This window comes from Colletotrichum fioriniae (genome assembly GCF_027942845.1).
Source record: "Colletotrichum fioriniae strain IMI 355084 chromosome Unknown scaffold_5, whole genome shotgun sequence".
NCBI lineage: Eukaryota > Fungi > Ascomycota > Sordariomycetes > Glomerellales > Glomerellaceae > Colletotrichum > Colletotrichum fioriniae.
The window spans coordinates 2,456,521-2,477,026 of record NW_027076841.1 but is presented as its reverse complement, the minus strand read 5'-3'; the positions used below and the strand labels follow the sequence as shown (position 1 = coordinate 2,477,026).

The window sequence follows — 20,506 nt, the reverse complement described above, 5'->3', positions numbered from 1 at the left end:
AAGGGGCAGAGCACATCATTGTGCTGAAGGATTGCGGAAGAGTTGCCCGACACAATTAAACAGTTATTCAAGCATTGGCGTGAGAGACACAATATCGTCTAAGAACGCCGTACGGTTGTACTCTGTAGTCAGGTAGGGTTGAGAAAGTTAAAACATTGACCCCATACGCTGTTTGCTATCTGATGCTATTTCTCACGCTGGAGCCAATTTGAAGTCGAGTGGGAGGCCAAGGATCATAGTCAGCATTTCCCGAGTCATTCGCCCATGTTTTTGTCGCCATGAAATGACTACCATCGATCGAGTGCGGGCAGAAACCATGGCCTGGGATTGCTATTTGACGTAAACTCTCTTTATGATGGCCTGCAGCAGAAGACAAGAAAGCCAAGCTGACCATGGCGTTGGCTCAAACAATGTACGCAGGAAGTATCGTCTTTTTGAGATCGACCTCATATCAATATCGTAAGACATATTCTTTGGTTCAATTCTGAAACATAATTACTGCAATAAATTTCACTTAAAAATCCCGTTCGAACAGTTTCTTCCAGAACGAGAACTCAACTGAGAAGAAATTGATTCGTGTTGATAGAAATCCGAGTTGAAATCATAGTGGGGCGAAATTTGATCCTATCGAGACTCAGAATGACCACACTGACAGACACTTTGGTACGCGACATGGCCGAGAGGAGCCACTGATGGAAGATTAAGAGATTCTATCATGACTTTGAGACTTTTTCACATCACAATTTCCACATGCTAACCAGGTCTTCTTGAGCCCGGCTCTAGAGAGAGTCCGAACATGTTGTGCTCAAGGGTATAATCGAGAGATGGCAGCAGTCGTGGTAACAGAGGAAAGCTAAACATAAGATAAAGCCTCAGGTGAATATCATTAGGGCCCACACTTCTCACATTCTTTGAGCTGATGGGTTGCCAAGGCCCGGTGCCGGAAGCGGACTGTGCCCGGGTCGGAGCCGACCTGATGCCTCCGCCCGGGTGGAACTTGCTTCGGGCCATGCAAATTTTGTTGTCTCCATCCCACCAAATTCCACCAATTTTCCATATTCGAAATTTAATCTCTCCCATCCTCGTTCTTGCCATCAACCAGCCATATTCAGACTTGTCTGCCCGGCTAGCTCAATCGGTAGAGCGTGAGACTCTTAATCTCAAGGTTGTGGGTTCGACCCGTAAGCATATTCTGTCCATATCACACTCCTCCACAACACAACTAACTCCTCTCAGCCACGTCGGGCTCAATTCCCGTCAGCGATTGACGCATTTCTTTTTGTCGATTCCGAGTTTTTTTCTTTCAATTTCTGTGTCGGGGATCCACCTCATCTTTCCCCTTGTTGTCTGACTTACCTCCTTCAACTCTCCTAGATTTAGATCCTAGGATTGCCTTACTTGACGGTGACCATCGTGTTTCTATTTGAATTTGCATGGGCGTGGTTCTCAAGAAGACAAGAAACTATCTTAACTCTGTTCTTCAGGAGGTCTTCAGAATGAAAAGAGTAAAGTTCCTTTTGGAGTCAAGTAATACATCAGAAACATTATCAGGTAGCTCGGTGCGAGCCATGTTGATTCACCCTAAGATACCAAGATACGTTGACTTTCCACATGCACCCAAGCAGTTGGGACATCTTAAGACCATTTTATTGTAACGCCAAGAATCAAACCCTTGAAAGCTCTAAAGGCTTATCAAGAATTTGCTGCACCGGCCTATACCTTCAGCCCGCGTTGAGGATACCGGGAAATCTCCCCTTTCAGCATTTATGGACATACAACTCGGGTTTTGTGAGCGAAACGCCCGCTGGTCCATTGATCAAGCCACCTATTGGCCTAGACTACCCATGTGATACTCTCAAACGCCCGCTGAAACGCACCTAAGTCGCCGGATGTAGAGTGGTTATCAGCCTTCACAACTTGGCAGGGTGGACTTGGAAGATATAAGGACTTCTCTCCTCCTAGATGAAGAAATCCAAAGGAGAACATATATGTTTTGCGAACCAAAATGCAGTGTACCCAAATTTTCGACACGCTACTAAAAAGATGCCGAGTTATCCAGCGGACACTTCATGAACACGGCAATCATGCACACGGTTCAGGTGTACGATATCGGCGCTTGCCGATTTTCCAGATTTTAGACCAAGCAGCGATGAAGGTAATCAACTAATAGGAATGCTGACTCCTCATCACGATAGTCGGACCTGAATTTGGCTATGGTCATTTCGTCTTCACCCTCATCGGCCTACAATCGCCGGAGTACCCGATATCATCACGTCACTGCATCTCCCCTCAACCATCCATTGACACCGAAGTCGGAGCTCACGCACGAACTTGACGATAGCAGAGGACCCAGAAATGGTCTATCAAACTGCCAAATCTGGCGGTAGCGCAAGTGGTCAGCATGACTTCCCCGTTCTGCGTTGCTCAATCAGCTCTCCCCACGCCTGCCTACGTCAGACCGCTGAACGTGGGGCGGCAGCACGAAGAAGTTCGCGCTTCAGATGCACCGTTATGGTAGTCGGAGCTTGTATTTCACAAGTCGCAGAAGACCGGCTCTTTTAGTTTGCTATCCGACTATCGACCATGCAGGCTTATCAGTGATCCATCTGCCAACATCCCGGCGCGGGAAGTGGGAAGTGGGGGCCGCTCTACAGAGGACCCTGGTCTCTTCCTACGGCAGTTTGTCGCCTTCAACGGTTCGTTGGTAAGTTTGTGTTCGCTCAGACTTCCTTAATGTACGTAAAGCTAAGCTTGTCGATAGACAGGGCTTCAATTCAACCGTCCATTTACTCGATCTGCACCTCATCGCGACTGGAGCCTTCATTCTCAATCCGGATAAAGTATCCTGTCTCGCCTGTCGGAGGTGATCCCGACACGGGCACGAGAGATAAGCTCGCAACACCAGTGAGATATGGCCGCTGAAGACTCCTCTCAACGGTTTTCTATCCTTCCTCACACCAATATTGGGAAACAGTTTTCGAGGCCTTTCAAGGCTCTAATATAGCAATGCGATGCAAATCCCGGTAGCAGCATTTGAGTGTAAAACCGGCGAGGTCGAAGTTCGAGATTCTTAACTCCCCCGCACGATGCTCACAGATGTCGGGTCAACCCCACCTCGAATGCATCCCTGAACCTCCTCTTAGAGCTAGGAATACCTTGCCCATGACTCCGCATAACTGGACTTCGAGATAAGAAATGTCCATTCAACAACACTACCGCCATGATGGCAACTTCGATTATCGATATGCCATTCAGTCCACATTTATTGTCCTATCAGTACAATCTCGGATTTGACTGACAAACTTGGACTGGCGTTATCGAGAGCTCTACCCCAGTCCCAAAGCTACGGGCCCGACGCCGTTGGCCCGAGTCAACCGACCACGCCGACCTACATCGACCCGCCATCCGAACATCGAAGCATTCGCCAAGACACCAAATACTGAAGAAAGCAGAAAATATCATGCCTTTGTGTTACATACAGCCCCACGGGATGAACGGCATACAGTCCTATCCGTAGGCCGCGGCCTGCGATATCATCGGACTCCTACCCTAGCTCGTTCGCAAACCATCAAGACATGGGCGCCACGTTCTGCAGCTCTCGTGTGATTATCTCCCGGCGCTCGCTTATGCAGCTCATCCCCGGCGTGATAGGACACTTTTAATACCGCCCAGAAGTCATCGCCGCAACGATAGCTACACAGTGGCCACCCTGTCTTGAGGTGGCTACCCTGTCTTGAGAAAGCGAACCCCTCTAGAGCTATCCAATCCTCTGGGACCGAGCTATTCGGACGAGGTTACCTCGCTCCTGACTTCCCTTCGCATCTTTAGCGGCGCATTCGCATACTGAGACCGGTTTAGCTTGCGTGCTGCAGGCTATCATAATGATGCTGTCAGTTGATGTTCTAATTGGCAACTTCGAGATTACCCATCGATACAACTCTACCACCGGTGTCGGGGTAATGCCAGGTTGAGGATGGCTGAGCCAAGTTACTCAGGTGCAACATCAGTAGAAACTCAAGGTTCCACAAGATCTTCAGATATCTTTCAGCTTTCCATAAAACCTACCGAGATCCGCCATCGTTGTTTGAATGGATTTGCGAAAGATCTCAACGCCTTCCTGAATCCTAAAGAGTCCCTCAAGATCTAGGACAACATGGGCTTCACTTCAGCAACTCGCGCCTTTGGCCTGGGGGCACTGCTTTTCCTAGGCTTAGATGTGATCCCTCACGTTCATGGCCTTCCCAAGACATCATGGGCTCAACAGAGGGCCAAAGGGCATGGCAGAAAAGCCCTCAGCCAGTCCATGAACAAGCGACAGTTTAGCAATGGCAGCGAGCCAGCTGACTGCGTGGTTCACAATCCGATGGACATTGACGCCCCCAAAGACAATATTTGGAGTGGTCTGACAGGCCCGGAAGCTGCTGGTGTCACGGAATGGCTCTTCTCACAAAAAGAGTTAAACCTCACTCTGAGTGACAATGCTACCTCATGGGATAACACGATGTTAGTTGGTTTATGATCGCCTCACTTCAAATTGATCTCTATACTGACAAAAACACGTAGTGTGTTGGTCGAGCTCATGCAGCCAAATAAGTCAGACGCTCTAGCTTACATCGACGGCAGCGGCTCCGCCCCAGCCCGATATGCCCACGTCTTGCTTGACTTCCGCGCTACCGAGGAGCCTGAGTATCAAGACATTCTCGTCGGTCCATTACCGGTCACCAATGGCACCACCAAGTGGGAACGACTGGACTACCCTTACACGCGCAAGACTAGCGGCCGCGTTCGAAACCTGGATGCCGACGACGATGCTATGCAAGAATGGCTCTACGATGTGAGCAAGAGCATCGCCGACATCACCAAAGACCTCTGGAACGCCACTGCTCTTGGACTCGAGAACGACACCTTGGAGATCTGGGGTATTGATCCCTACTACCAGGATGACGGTCGCATCCAGCGCTGGGACACTTTCTGGAGCATCCCCGACTCCATCTTCGACGTCGGCTCGATGATGCCTATGGGACTGTTCTTCATGTCTGACGTCACCGGCCGCGATCCTTCCAAGTGGATCCTAGAGGGATGGTACTATAACGGTGTCTTCTACGAGACTACCGAGGAGTTTCGCGCTGCGTACTGGGGTGGCAACGTTGAGAAACTCGGCGGCAACTTTGCTGGCGACTGGTCGGCTACCGATCAGCAAGGTCAGGTCCTTCCTATGGACACCATGGCTCCCCCAACAGCGGTTGCTCCCCAAGGTGCCAGATACTCTGTCGACGCTGAGAGGAAGTATGTTGAGTGGATGGGCTGGTCGTTCTATGTTGGCTTCAACAGAGATACCGGTATGGCTCTCTATGACATTCGCTACAAGGGCCAGAGGATCTTGTACGAACTTGGTCTCCAGGAGGCTCTGGCTCACTATGCCGGTAAGTTCCATCCTGGAAACCCGTGTTAGATGGTTATCTAACAAGCGGATAGGAAGCGATCCAACCCAGTCTCACGTGGCATACCTTGACACCTATTATGGTTTCGGCCCGTTTGCGTTTGAGCTGCTCAAGGGCTACGACTGTCCTTCCTATGCCACTTACCTGAACTCGTCGTTCTACGTCTCCGAGTCCACCCACACGCACCTGAACAGCATCTGCCTATTCGAGTTCGATGCCGACTACCCCATGGCCCGTCACTCGTCTCAGGACTACGTCACAGCCACCAAAAACGTCTACTTCACCATTCGCTCCGTCTCAACTGTTGGCAACTATGATTATATGTTTAGCTATAGCTTTTTCCTCGACGGCAGCGTTGCGGTAGAAGTCCGTGCCTCCGGTTACATCCAAGCTGCATTCTACGCCAAAAACGACGGCTACGGCTTCAAGATTCATGACCAGCTGTCCGGTAGCATGCACGACCATGTGGTCAACTTCAAGGCTGACTTTGACATCTTTGGCACCGACAACACGGTCCAGCGCATGCACCAGGTCCCCACGACGCAAGTCTACCCTTGGTCCAAGGGTAAGGCATTCAATACCATGAAGGTGGAGCGCGAGTTCATCGAGAACGAAGACCAGGGCCGCTTCGATTGGAGCTACAACAACCAGGACCAACTCTTTGTCCTCAATCAGGACGTCAAGAACAAGCACGGCGAGTACCGCGCCTATCGCATCCTGCCGTACACCGGCGCCGCACATTTGACTGTCAAGGACTCCAACATTCTCAAGAACTCTGCAAAGTGGGCAGTCAACGACATCATGGTATCGAAACGCAAGGATACGGAGCCGCGCAGCAGTCACCCATACAACAACCAAGACACCGAGAACCCGCCGATCAACTTTGATGCATTCTTTGACAGCGAGAGCCTCAACCAAACTGACCTCGTCATGTGGCTCAACCTGGGCATGCATCATGTCCCTCATACTGTGAGTCACCACGTCTTTAGCCGCCTATATCAGACGAGTACTAATTTGATTAACAGGGTGACCTTCCCACCACCGTCTTCACTACAGCTCACTCCGGAATTCAATTCGTAAGTCCAGCTAACTTCAGCGAGTGAGATTTTGAGCGCATACTTACCCTATCACAGATGCCTGCGAACTACTTCGACATTGGCCCGAACGTGGAAACGGTCAACATGGTCCGCATCAACTACTCCAACGGCACCACGACGGACGTCCTTACCTTCAACGCTGAGACGGACACATGCGCGCTCGACTACGAGCCTACGCAGGCTGACTTGTGGACCTACAAGGGTGATGTGGTTGTTCGCAAATTCCCTTATTTGCCGGATGACCCTTACTATGACACGGATAGCATCTAGATGTTGCAATCTGAGAGGGGTAATATTAATGATACTGAATGATTGGTCACGATATAATGGCAAAGAGGAATAGATAGGAGGAGCAGTGGGTTACAGTAGCAGTTGGAATACAGAAATAGTACAGACTACTTTACATATCATCTTGCACTTTGCGCGGACTAGAAATGAAAGGTTCTTTTGGGATATCTTCAGCGAGGCTTCGGGTATGGGCGAATAAGCAGTGAAGCCATCATACGGCGGAGGTCTAAAAGGAATCAGGGGTCGAAGTGCCTAAATCCTTCGAGAAGGCTATCATAGCCTTGTGTTGCTTTAGGTTCTACAAAACCAGGCTGCAGTGGTTCTTGAAGAAAAGAGACTTCTTAAATTTGAATGATCAAGTCAGCAGTAAAGGCAAGGGGGCGGCACGGGCATCAAGGCGTAGCTTCGCGGCTTACTGAGCTATTTAATGTGTGGTTACGCTCGTTGCTGACGACTATTTGGAGAAAATTATGGGGTTACATGACATTTCGTTCAACCCCAAAGATCAGATCTGAGTAGGCGGTTGGCTCAGGATCGAAAATCTCGTCCAAAAAAGAAAGAAAAGCGCGGGAAGGATTTTGAGTGATGAGAGGAGAGACGCCGTCAGGTACGACTCTCGTGCGCTGGTCCAATGAGGTCCCGTTTGGTCTTTGGCTCGGTGAAGATTTTGCCCGAAATAGCAGCAGCGCGTCGGGGGCTAATTTTCCCGCGGGTACGCGGTACGTATCGACTCCCGACCTCTGGAGCTCCCCGTCACCTGCAACTTGCAAGACCTCCGATGTTCACATCTGCGCATCATCTCACCACCCTTGTCTTTTCATCCTGGCACCGATCGAACCATCTGGCATCACCATTTCGAACAAGAAAAAAAAAGTTGAATGAGAATCGCCTCGGAAACGGCAGCATTTTCAAGAATCGACAGGGGCATCCGTCGAACCCAGCAACCGGGTGGGGATTTGCGGCCCAAGAAAGATGCCCGACTGGCCTCTGATCAATGATTGATCAGCGCTGATCGTCCGGAGGGGGCTCCGCGAGGAATTCTCGGTTGTTGGCCATTGACTCAGCCAAGTCACCGCAGTCATCCCAGCCGGCACCCATTTCTCAACTTCCCCGGGGCATTCACGCCTGGGTCCGGGTCATGAACGCTGATCCGGGTCGTGTGGCACTCGACTACGCAGTAGGGCAAGACGGTATCGGTCAATGACGATAAGCGACGTTCGATAATGCCGCCGATATGTTCCTCCTCGCCAGGCGACAGGCGGAAAATGAGGCGTTCTGTATCCTCCCTCCCTTGCTCCATCGCCAAGTGGCTGGTTCACGCCTTGGACATGCAGATTCGGCAACCCCTTGCGGCCCTGGAGCCTTGGGCCCGGTAGACGCGACGTAAGTCATCCATCTACGATCTACTCACCTAGTCAGTAGTCAGATTTCCCGATTCGAGAGCCAACAGCCGCGCTGTTCTCAAAATACCTGCCCGTCAGCATGACTACCTTTTGGTGTCGCGTCAAATTACTCGGCGGCTCCTCCAAATGGCACCGCGCCAGCGCCTGTCACCATGCCACCGAACAAAGCACTTTAGGGTTCCGCCAACAATGCAGCCAATGTCACATAGCTAGGCCTCTGTCTGGCGGAAACTTCAAGCGCCGCATGGAGAGAGACGCTTTTCCGAAAGAGGAGTCAAGTCTCTACGCCCTACTCTGGCCTCCCTTTCCCCGTCAACTTTTTCTTCGCTCCGTCCATCGCATTTTCCTTGATTTGGGTGGTTCTATCTTTGCTTTTCCTCTTCCCAGTGAGACACTGGTTCACCTTGGCCATCAGCTGGAATCCGAGCGACAGGATGCCACTAGTTCGCCTTGCCACCGGAGCCAACGAGTTGATTATCGGTGCAGCTCTTCAGCGTCCATCCACATGCGACTTGCTATGCGACGTTGAAGATTTCCCAGCGGCCTGGCGTTCTACGTGCCACATCCCCTCATCCAAGAAAAAGGCGCCGTGAACCAAGCCAGCCCACTCATCATCGGAGAGATATGCCACCTACCGTCCATTGACTTCTCCATGCCAGTGCTCCCAGCCACAACTTCGAGAAGGGAACTAGCGCAGATCCCTATGCGGCCAGGATCAGTTCCTTGGGCCTGACTGTGTATCTCGGCGTCTGCCGTGTGGACGAAGGAGTGGTGGGAAGGAGCCAAGCCCATGGTTCGTACGTCTTCACTCACGTACGCACTCGCGCATTCACGGTAGCCAAGGGCGGGAGATAATCGGAGTCAGGGACGACATCTCCCATTCCTCGACTCGGTCGAGTAAGTGCAAGTCAAGCTTAGCTCCCGCGGTGACAACTTTGGGGCGAGACACGCATCCACTTTTGACAGGCTGACTCTCGGCCATTGAGCCTGTTTCGACGGCCTCGGTGTGTTCACCTTTGGGCTCACGAAAACAAACGGTCGAGTGAGTGTCCCCGGAAGTCCAAAACCCGACAAACGTTGTCTTGGGTCTTCAGTTGGCATTCCATCAAAGCATCCACCTCAGCTCAGTTGGACCTCCTTTTCGTGTCGAGGATCCTGGAAAACTCGAGATATGATGGATTCTCGCCCGTTTTGGACGTGTGGAAGGTGGACAATGGCCAGATGAGGAGGAAGTCTCCAGCCCTTTTCCTCCATTGCGCGCACAGCAAACCGCTTTCTACTCTCCGAACTGACTGCTCATCTCTTCCATTCTCCATCATCCTGTACTTTCAATTCCAGGCAGACGCTTGTGGCACGATATCCATCTGACAATCTGACAAGTGTCCGATATCTCGGACCAAGCCGCCGTGAAGGGACTCCTGTGAACTATGCGAGGCTGCGCTAGCTGCAAGCCTCACGTCTTTCAACAGTCAGTTCTTGCTTCTCGTGGTACCAGGGCTCGACCACGCCTTGCATCCATGATGCAACTAGTTACTAAGGATATCCCCTTCGATGCGCCACGCTGCCAAGGGCAAAGCCGTCGCTGAGCAAAAGAGAGGATATGGCAGTCACCAATGTCTGCGCAGCCAATCCCAAGTGTTCTGCGGACTTCCACATCTGACTTTCCATTAACACGTCTATTTTGAGACCCGGCCACCCGGCTTGGCCGCATCCACTCTCGTGGGAACATCGGCCTTGGACGCAACCATGCCGCTGACCGTGCCGCCGCCCGCATTCTCTTCAATCCTTCCATCCAACCCCACGTGACTGTCCCGGAGACGATGGTCATCGTGTGCCACCATCGATGATCCAAATTGGGCACCTTGAGGGAGGCTAGACCCCAGCGCCGGAGGGGCTCTATTTCGGATGCGCTTGTAGTCGAATGCCCCCCGTCATGGCGCACGTGGGATCAAGGATCCAAGGCATGTGAAGGGTTGATAGAGACATTCCCTGAGGATCACGAAGGGAGTATTTATCAGACCATCGAATCCCCCTCAAGTCGTGATGTTGTCTCCTTTCAGTCATTCAATTATCAAACCTCATCATCTAGTGGTGCTTTCCGATCATCTCGCTCGCCGTCTTTTCTTTTTCGATCTCCCCATTCCTTATTCCACACGGGCCTCCATCTCTGTGCAAGAGTTCCTTCTTTGGGCCATCTATCTCGTACTGGCCACTCTCTCAGTCGTAGCATTTCATATACTTGGATCTGCTACCCACGTTGAAGGGCCACTCTTTCATTCTCTTTCGTAAGTCACAATTGATGAGCTTTCGAGGTTGGTGGCGGACGGCACTGACAGTAATGTTAGTTACTTGTCTTTAACCTGTATCAGCCATGTCTTTCACAACGTCTTCTTCAGTCACACTTCCAGTGCCCGTTGTAGAAGATGTTCACCACGACCTTCCAATCAATATCGGCGACGAGAACAGCTCCGAGCTCACCTTGACGCCTCCGACCAAAGTCTTCTTCCCGCCCAGTAGCAACTCATCAACGCATACTCTCGTAGTCACCGATGGCGTTCCTTCTCAACCCCCAACTCCTCCCGCATCAAGTAGCTCAGTCGACGACACTGACGACGAAGAAGACGATATTCCTGTTCCCTCAAAGAAGGGCAACCGTCCTTACCGATACCTGCGCTGGAATTTCGGCTCCGTCTACAGACGTATCTTCAGTCTCGCGTTCTTTGGAAACATCGCCGCCCTCATCTTCGTCATCATCCGCTCTCTTGTTGGGGGTATCCAGCTCACGCCCCAAACCTGCGCCACGGCCGTCTCAGCGAATATCCTCGCCGCCCTTTTCATTCGCAACGAACACACAGTCAACGCTCTCTTCAAACTCTTCGTCCTCTTCCCATCTGCGAAGGCACCCCTCCGTATCCGTCGTACCTTTGCCAAAATCTACTCATACGGCGGCATTCACAGCGGCTGCGGCGTGGCCTCCTTCTTCTGGTTCATCGCGTTTCTCGTCGTCCTTACGGCCCAGCTCAAGAACCCATCAAATGCCGTACGGGCCTACATTCTCCTCGACAGCTACCTCATCTGCGCCCTCCTCGCCGCCATCATCGGCTTCGCACACCCCAGGGCCCGTGTTCTTCTTCACAACTGGTTTGAGGGCACCCATCGCTTCTTGGGCTGGTCCGTCATCGTATTCTTCTGGGCACTTGTCCTACTACTTGCCGCAGACGACAGCACCACTGCCGGTACCCCTTATGCCGTATCTCTCGTCCTGACGCCGTCATTCTGGATGCTGATCGTCATCACCCTCCTGGTCGCGTACCCTTGGACGCGTCTCCGCCTGCGCGATGTTGAAGCCGAGGCCATGTCGGACCACGTTGTCAAGCTCAACTTCAACTACGCAGACGTCCACTACGGCCAAGCCGTCCGCCTTACCGACGCGCCTCTCCGCGAGACCCACGCCTTCGCCGTGATCCCGAATCCTGCCGCCCCATCCACCGACATCGAGAAGGCTCAGTCAACAGGGGGGCTCTCTAACGCTGGCAAGAAGGGCTTCTCCGTTCTCGTCTCGAATGCGGGCGACTGGACCAACAAGATCATCAAGAACCCGCCAAAGAAGATCTGGACCCGTGGCGTCCCACAATACGGCGTCCTCCGCGTTGCCGGTCTGTTTGAACCGTGCATCGTCATCGCTACAGGTTCGGGAATCGGACCCTGCCTAAGTCTCTTCGTGCAGAGGCCAGATCACCCTGTGCGCATCATCTGGTCGACGCAACGGCCGGCCGAGACATACGGACAGGCCGTCATCGATGCGCTCTACCGCGCCGACCCGGACGCGGTAATCATCGATACCAAGAAGACGGGCCGGCCGGATTTGGTCGCGATCACGTACCGTATCTGGGAGAGTAGTCGTCGCCAGGCTCTCGGTCTGGCGCAGAATGAGGGTACTGCTACGACGACGACGACGACGACGACGACGACGAATAACAAGAAGATGGGTCCTTGCGAAGCCGTTGTCATCATTTCGAACCAAAAGGTGACGAGAAAGGTTGTATATGGTCTTGAGAGCAGAGGTATTCCAGCATACGGCGCCATTTTCGATTCATAAACAGGGGATGGAGCGTAGGCCACGATTGTTTTACTGTGCTTTTCTGCATTCTTTACTTGTCATATCTTGCTTTTGTTCGTCTTTTTTTAGATCTGTACCATTTGTTAGAACTTGCATAGCGGGCATTGCGGCATATGTAGCAGGCGTTTGGGTGGCCATGATATAGCAGAGGTTTTTGTTTTTCTTGTTTTTGTACGCCAAAAAAATACCAGAGGTTTGGAGAGGGGCAGCTGTTGTACTTTTGCATGCTCAATGTGTAGAATAGATCGCACAATTGAATTTACTCAAAGAAAAACAACTGAATATTGCCATTCCTCTTGTCACGATAGTGTTCTTCAGACTCAAAACAGAAGAGTTGACGATTTTGACAGGCCTTGAAGAACGGCGATTCCAGCCTTTCAACCATCAGCCAATCACGGCACCCCATCTGGTCGGTTAGCTCAGTTGGTTAGAGCGTGGTACTAATATTTCACCTGAAATGTTGTGTAATGCCAAGGCCGGGAGTTCAAGCCTCCCACTGATCATCTTTTGCTTCTTGTCGCAACTTTACTCCTATTTTGCACTGGCGAGAGAAGTTTTGGTGTTTTGGGCTGAAAAAACGACGTTGCTTTTTAGCCTTCGTTCCTTTTCGTTCCTCCCTTCCCTTTCGGACGAACTTTCCTGAGTTGGAGTCATTATATGCGCACTGTGTACATATAATCAGCCGTCTCCCAGCCCCTCGTCGGTGGGCATTTCCCCATATCGAAGCGACTTCCCACTGTTCGGAAGTTGACCTTCTTATTTCTGCACTGTGCGTGAATCCTCCGCATCACCCCCAACCTACACAACTTGTGTTTTCTCCACTGGCTTCCATATTCCAACATCTACATCCTTGCTCTGAAGGAAGCACGCAAAGACAATGGCGATGCCTTTTCATACCGCAATGCCGACGTCGAGAGACTCGGCTCGTGACCTGATGACCGATCATCAGCTCATCAATACGCAGCCTGCATGGTGTCGCATCCATCTCATTCGAAGGAGATGAACCACAAGATTGCCGCACACTCATGATCCTACAAGAACCTCCATCTGGCCGCACCGACGACCGAACAAAAGACCCTCGTCGACCTGACGTTTACGGACTCGGAGCTCAATCCCGCATTCTTGTTGCGGGTCGCAGGCACCCAAAAGTCATATATTACGGGCCCTCCACAACTCGAATTGGGCCTATGTGACCTCCCATTTCCACCGCCCCTTCTCGTTGCGTTACTTGGTTCTTCCAATCGGCGCCGTCGCCAGACTGTCGTCGCCCTTGGCTTCGGTTAAGTCAGTACCGTGCTGTCGCATCGCCGCGTACCGGAATGGATGGAACATAACAGTATACAGCAGGCAACCTGTCAAATTAACCGGCTGCATTTGCTTGTTGATGAATACGTACGATTCCATCAACGGACCCGAGTGACAAAAATGCACGAATCCGTGTCATCACACCTTGGATGAATAATTCTTACGAATACCTCACACCGCATTCGAGGGAGTCATCTAGCCTGGACTCGTTTCATACAAGAATCCAAAAGCAAGACAATGCGCGCCGCCGCACCAAACGCCTGGGATACCGACAAACTGACAGATGCGCTTGCTTCTCGCCCAATCCCCCCGCAATCTCGTGGCAAAGCCTGTGGCGTTGTCTTGGTACGGATACAGGGGCTGTCAAACGACGCATCGACAGCGAGAAGCCCAGATCTGCAGTGCCCTCGAGGGTTGCATCCTGATGATTTCCTCTCCTGACAAGAAGCCAAGAAGTCCCAGCTGACGCCCCTCGACCCCGGCCAGGCCCCCGTCGATTTGGGAAGCCCGGATCGAAATGCCGCACCGCAACGTGGGGCTGCGCCTTGTTGCCTCCGCATTCCATTCCTGGCAATGCCCAGCACGCCTGTTTCGACCTCACTTCGCGGTCCAAGACATTGCATCTTGATGTATCCAGACTTGCGGTGTTTCTGTCAAGTATCATAGCTTTCAGATACGTCAAGCACAAGCTAAAGCTTCATCGACGCTTTCTTCTTTTTGATTTTCTTTCCCGGGTTTTGTTTCTTCTTTCTCGCGTGCAGGTTCGTCTCATGTGCAAACACTCGCGTCCCCCGCGTCCACCGCTTCATCCCGTCCCTTGCCCCTTCATCTGATTGCTGGTTTCTCCCGCTGCCTCTGGTAGATTGAGGTGCCTGGATCAACCCCGGTCATGAGGCTTGACCAACAAAGGCAATTCAGCACTGTTACATTCCGTTGGAAAGAGGCCCAAACCCACCACTTTCGATAGCCTACGCCGCTCTACCCATACTATGATGGACCCCCTAGACAACCATTTCCTCCTATCGGTGCAGTTGCAAACCATGCATCAATCCACAATCACGGGAGATATCACTGGTCGAGCCGTATGCTGGGAGCCTGTGGTCATGTGGCAGAGGGCGCCAACTCCAGGATTTGATATCTGAAAGAAGAAAGTAGTAGGTCCCGGGTTGGCGGCGAGGGAGACGGCGTCCAAGGAGGTCTTGGGCCTTGGCAAATGTCACTGTTCCTTTAAATCATCTCTCGCCCTCCCAGAAAGCGAAGGCAGATCCCGAAGTCTTGGTTGCTAGACCTGTGTTGACATAGACGTCCGGTACCATGAAGTTCTTCAGTCGTTCTGGTGCTCTGGCAGCACTCCTAGCCACAACATCTCGTAGGTTTTTGATAGCATCAAGGATAGGTAACTTACTAACATGATGGTCAAGTCTTCGATGGAGTTACCGCCCAATCCCCGACACCGGTCGTCTTGACGGACTCCAAGACCGGCATCATCTTCGACACTTGGTCCGCAACGAGCGCTCAGACAGCCGGAGGCATGACGTACGGTTTCGCCCTGCCTCAAAATGCTTTAACGACGGACGCCAACGAATTTGTTGGCTATCTCGTAGGTCTCCTCTGCCCATCGCCTACCTCGCCGACTGACAGTTTCCGTCCAGCAATGCGCCTCCAAGAACGGCCAGGGCACTGGCTGGTGCGGTATCTCCCTCGGCGGATCGATGACCAACAAGCTACTTCTCATGGCATGGCCCAGTGGCTCTGATATCCTGACCTCCTTCCGCTGGGCAACGGGATACGTCATGCCAGACGTCTATGCAGGCGACGCCAAGCTCACACAGATCTCGTCTACCATCAACGCGACGCACTATACCCTTATCTACCGGTGCCAGAACTGCTTCAACTGGAATCACAATGGTGCCACTGGCAGTGTGTCGACTAGCGCTGGCTCTCTCGTCTTAGGATGGGCGCAGGCTTTCACCAGCCCTACCAACCCCACGTGTCCTGCTTCGGTCAACCTGGTCCAGCACGATAACCAAGGTATCCATGGAGCCGCTCTCGATGCTAACGCGGCGAACCCCTCCTACTCTGCATGGGCCGCTTTGGCTACCAAGACCGTCACGGGAAGCTGTGGTGGCGCCACTACGACTTCAGCGCCACCTTCCACCACCACTACGAAGGCACCTACTGGACCTACCGGTGTGCCCGTTCCCTCTGGCACTTACGACTACATTGTCATCGGAGCAGGAGCTGGTGGCATTCCCTTGGCCGACAAGCTGAGTGAGGCTGGCAAGAGCGTCTTGTTGATAGAGAAGGGGCCGCCATCTTCCGGCAGATGGGGTGGCACCATGAAGCCGACCTGGCTAGAGGGTACCAACCTGACCAGGTTCGATGTCCCCGGTCTTTGCAATCAGATCTGGCGCGACTCTGCCGGCATTGCCTGCCAGGATACTGACCAGATGGCCGGTTGTGTTCTGGGTGGAGGCACCGCCATTAACGCCGCTCTATGGTGGAAGGTATGTTGTCCCTCGACCGATGAGATTGACGTTGATGCTAATATCTAGTAGCCATATGCCCAAGACTGGGACTACAACTTCCCGGCCGGATGGAAGTCAACCGATGTCGCTGCCGCCACAAGCCGAGTCTTCTCTCGTATCCCCGGTACCACGACACCATCTCAAGACGGCAAGGTCTACCTGACGAATGGCTTCAATGCTATTGCCGGCGGGCTCCGCACTGCCGGGTGGTCGGAGCTTGACCTTAATGCGAACCCGAACTCTAAGAACCGCACGTTCGGCAAGACGCCATACATGTACTCTGGCGGAGAACGCGGTGGCCCCATGGCTACATACCTTCTCACAGCAAGCAAGCGCAGCAACTTCAAGCTGTGGACTAAGACGGCCGTCAAGCGTGTTGTTCGGACTGGAGGGCACATCACTGGTATCGAAGTTGAGCCGTACTTGGACGGTGGATACACCGGAACGGTCAACGTGACTAACATCTCGGGCCGAGTGATTCTGTCCGCAGGAACCTTTGGCAGTGCCAAGCTTCTGCTGCGCAGCGGTATTGGCCCACAAGATCAGCTCGAGATCGTCAAGAGCTCCACTGACGGGCCTACCATGATCTCCAATGCATCCTGGATCAACCTGCCTGTCGGATACAACCTAGAAGATCATACCAACGTGGGTCTTATTAATGATTTTGGAAGATCGGAAGATTGAAGCTAATTGAATCTAGACTGATACCGTCGTCACGCATCCTGACGTGCAGTTCTATGACTTCTACGAGGCGTACACTGACCCCAATGTCACTGACAAGAACCTCTATTTGCAGAAGAGAAGCGGCATTCTGGCCCAGTCTGCACCCAACATTGGTCCTCTGTAAGTCGAAACATGCTACTAGCTGCTATCCGTTGCCTTTGCTCTAACGTCATCTCAGCTTCTTCGAGGAGATCAAGGGTGCCGATGGCATCACTCGGCAGATGCAATACACGGCCCGCATGGAAGGCAGTCTCGGGGCCCCTGACGGCAGTATGTGTTCCTTCCAGGTTCACCTTTGTTCGACGTCTGATTATTGACACGCCATATAGAAACCATCACCATCAGCCAATACCTCGGCCGAGGCGCAACCTCACGCGGCAGGATGACCATCCAGGCCAATCTCGGTACCGTCGTGTCCACCGTGCCCTACCTTCGCGACCAAAACGATGTCGAGGCCGTCATCAAAGGCCTCGAGAACCTGCAGACCTCCCTCAAGAGCGTGGCCAACCTTGTCTGGAACTTCCCTCCGCCGGGTACGACCGTTAGAGACTATGTCAACAATATGCTCGTCTCCTACTCGAATCGTCGCGCGAACCACTGGATCGGTAAGTTGACTCCCCGCATTCCCTCCCAACTCACACCCGTCTGCACATCGGAATCGCTGACTGAAAATATCGGAAAAGGCACGAACAAACTGGGGACGAGCGACGGCCGTAGCAAAGGCGATTCAGTCGTCGACATCAACACCAAGGTGTACGGCACAGATAACCTCTTCGTCGTTGATGCCAGCATCTTCCCCGGGATGGTCACCACTAACCCGTCATCGTACATTGTGGTCTCTGCCGAACACGCCGCGGCCAAAATTCTTGCCCTCGCAACCTCGACAGCACAGCCGCTTTATGGGCAGTGTGGTGGATCGACATGGAATGGTAGCTTCCAGTGTGCTACTGGCTTGAAGTGCACCGTCAAGGACTCCTACTACTCTCAGGTACGGACGCCTTCTTTTCCTTCTTATCTCCTGCCCCAATCTCTCTAGCTCGTTGTTCGAACGAGATGACGATGATATTAACGTGATTAACAGTGTCTGTGAGTGGGGTTTCGAGGCAGGGCATCCCGAGTCGAGGAGCGCACGTGGCGCGCTTTATTTCCCAGTTCTACCCACCAGTTCTTCGCGTGTACATACTTTTTTTTGCGCCATCTATCTTCCGAGTATATATTTCGTTGGAATCCTCGTAAACCCGAGGTATATTTATATCCACATTTGACCCCATCAAGCGTACGCCGTTTCTTGAACGACGGACAAGTTCTTGTTTACCCCTCGGTCCGGCGCTCTACCCAAACATGCGCACCAATGAAAAAAGGACTCGGCACTACGCCTAACCCCACACACGAACTGACGTCGTATCTGAGATCTTCCGGCACCTGGATCATCCCCAATTCTGCCTCTTTCTGGGGAGAGTCGGGTGGTCCGCCCCTCTTTCTAAGGTTTTGTTCTAGTCGACGTTTCCCTGTTCGTTTACTTTGGAGGAACCACGTCTGGCCGTGCCTGGCCTTATTTCGCCATGTGCCAGCCGATAAGGACTGGAGACACGAGAATATTGATGGGGCGGAAAACACATGGGATGAGCGGTGACCTAATTTCCCTGATTCGAGCATATGCAGCAGCTCAGCTTGAGTCGCTCGTCCAGCTCGTCCAGCTCGTGAAGCTTTCTGATTGAAAACCATAAGGTACAGATATGGTCTGATTCTATCCACTCTATTCGTACTCATTTCGTGATGGTCCTCGTGACCATCTGTTCGGTGGGTGCAACCCACGCACAACCCGGCCCCGAAGTCCCCGGTGCCTTGCATCTCCCATCACGCCTTGGGTTGCCCTCAACACGACTCTGGAAGCAGATCTTCCAGCGACGGGAAAACTCTAGTGCCCCTGGCACGTTCCGTGGTGACAACCTGCGGCACTGCAACGGCAGTGTGGGATGGCCGGGTAGTCACCAGTTACGAGCCAGAGAAACCTTGATTTAACCTCGGCGCCGGCCGTGGCGGGGGGCAGTTCGTTCGGGCGCGTCTCTCGTAAGTGGACTAGACCAAGTTGTAGCGCATCTCCATCTCGGGGTGTCTTCGCCGACAGCTTCGCCGTTCCTAACGTCGCGCGACGATACCCGCCCCGCCATCACGACGCTTGTCCGAGATGAGAATGACAGGGCCTATTTCCACCACACCTATGACGATGGTCAAGACTCGACGTTGCGTTTCCCCAGATTGCGGGGTGTGTCAGTCAATCTACGTGGGTTTGACAGCTCCCGAAGAAACAGGATAAAAAGACTGGGCGTCCCCGAATCTTTTACAATCGTTTTTTCTCTTCTCTCGTGTGCATCAGCATCTTCCTAAACCTCTTCGCCTCACCTCCACAACGATGCCCTCCCTCAAATCCCTACTCCTCCTTGGCGCAAGCCTGGCCGCGACCTCGGTCCAGGCTTCGCCCACCCAGTCACTCGACTTCAGCGGCACCTCCCTCGCGCCCCGCGCTGACCCGAGTCTGACGGGCTATCTCGGTGCCTTCTTCCTCGGCGCGGACCCTTACGTGTACTTGTACCTCTCCAACGGCAACAACCCGACCTCGTTCCGCGCGCTCAACTCTGGCTCGCCCGTGATTCGGCCGACCAAGGGAACGGGCGGTGTGCGTGACCCTGCTATCGTTGTCGGTGGTGGCGCGGAGAAGGGGAAGAAGTGGTATATCGTCGGTACGGACTTGGATATCGCAAAGGTATGCTTCTGTGCATGACTCTGATGCGGAACCCGGGCGCTGATCGTGATCTTACTTAGACTACTTGGGATGCGGCCCAGAGACAGGGGTCCAAGGGCATCTTTGTCTGGGAGAGCACAGATCTTGTCAACTGGAGCAACGAGAGACTCGTTGTTGTCGAGAACTCTAGCGCCGGCATGGTGTGGGCTCCCGAGGCCATCTGGGATGCTGCCAAGGGCCGGTACCTCGTCCACTGGGCCTCCAAGTTTGTAAGTCTACGCACCACCTTGTCATTTTTTTTCTTTCTCGGAGACTATTTGGAAAACTGACCAACGGCGTAAACAGTACCCCGCCTCGGACCCGAACCACACCGGCAGCCCCGGCGCCATCGTGATCCGCTACGCCTACACCTCGGACTTCAAGACCTTCTCCACCCCGCAGACCTACATCGACAAGTCCCCCACCAACATCATCGACCTCAACATCCTCCCGACCGGCACCGATGGCAAGTCCTTTGTGCGCTTCCTCAAGGACGAGTCCCTCAAGACCGTCTTCGTCGAGGTCTCCACCACGGGTCTGTTTGGTACCTGGACCCGTCCCGGCGGTAGCTCTGCTGTTATCGCCAGCGGCGTCGAGGGTCCTGCGTCGTACTGGGATAACCAGGTTGCGGGCAAGGCACATGTTCTGCTTGATTTCTATGGTGATGATGGGTACAGACCGTATGAGACGACGAATGTGGCGAGTAACTCGGGTTGGACTGCTAGTTCGCGGACTGGATTCCCTAGTGGGTTGAGGCATGGTGGTGTTTTGCCTGTGAACCAGACTATTTACGATGCTTTGGGAAAGCGTTGGGGTTAA

The 20,506-nt window shown here is 52.9% G+C and overlaps 4 protein-coding genes and 2 non-coding genes across 6 annotated transcripts; all 6 read left to right on the top strand.

Moving 5' to 3' along the window:
- Window positions 1-1,125: 1,125 nt before the first annotated feature.
- On the top strand, window positions 1,126-1,188 carry N0V96_005311. The gene has a single exon. It is a non-coding gene; the product is annotated as a tRNA-Lys (tRNA).
- Window positions 1,189-4,153: 2,965 nt separating this feature from the next.
- N0V96_005310 (uncharacterized protein) lies at window positions 4,154-6,808 on the top strand (the record flags this gene model as incomplete). Its single annotated transcript, XM_065757367.1, has 5 exons — window positions 4,154-4,503; window positions 4,564-5,423; window positions 5,476-6,410; window positions 6,467-6,517; window positions 6,575-6,808. The coding sequence occupies 5 exons, from the start codon at window positions 4,154-4,156 to the stop codon at window positions 6,806-6,808; spliced, it is 2,430 nt and encodes an 809-aa protein (XP_065614136.1).
- Window positions 6,809-10,600: 3,792 nt separating this feature from the next.
- On the top strand, window positions 10,601-12,328 carry N0V96_005309 (uncharacterized protein; the record flags this gene model as incomplete). Its single annotated transcript, XM_053198806.2, has 1 exon — window positions 10,601-12,328. The coding sequence occupies one exon, from the start codon at window positions 10,601-10,603 to the stop codon at window positions 12,326-12,328; it is 1,728 nt and encodes a 575-aa protein (XP_053043730.2).
- Window positions 12,329-12,757: 429 nt separating this feature from the next.
- Window positions 12,758-12,852, top strand: N0V96_005308. Its single transcript has one exon. It is a non-coding gene; the product is annotated as a tRNA-Ile (tRNA).
- A 2,116-nt stretch (window positions 12,853-14,968) lies between these two features.
- On the top strand, window positions 14,969-17,995 carry N0V96_005307 (uncharacterized protein; the record flags this gene model as incomplete). The annotated part of the gene is made up of 9 exons (XM_065757366.1): window positions 14,969-15,023; window positions 15,076-15,254; window positions 15,307-16,161; window positions 16,213-16,827; window positions 16,883-17,025; window positions 17,084-17,175; window positions 17,235-17,510; window positions 17,589-17,893; window positions 17,987-17,995. 9 exons carry the CDS (start codon window positions 14,969-14,971, stop codon window positions 17,993-17,995), a joined length of 2,529 nt encoding a protein of 842 aa, XP_065614135.1.
- Window positions 17,996-19,318: 1,323 nt separating this feature from the next.
- N0V96_005306 (uncharacterized protein) lies at window positions 19,319-20,506 on the top strand (the record flags this gene model as incomplete). The annotated part of the gene is made up of 3 exons (XM_065757365.1): window positions 19,319-19,669; window positions 19,729-19,917; window positions 19,994-20,506. 3 exons carry the CDS (start codon window positions 19,319-19,321, stop codon window positions 20,504-20,506), a joined length of 1,053 nt encoding a protein of 350 aa, XP_065614134.1.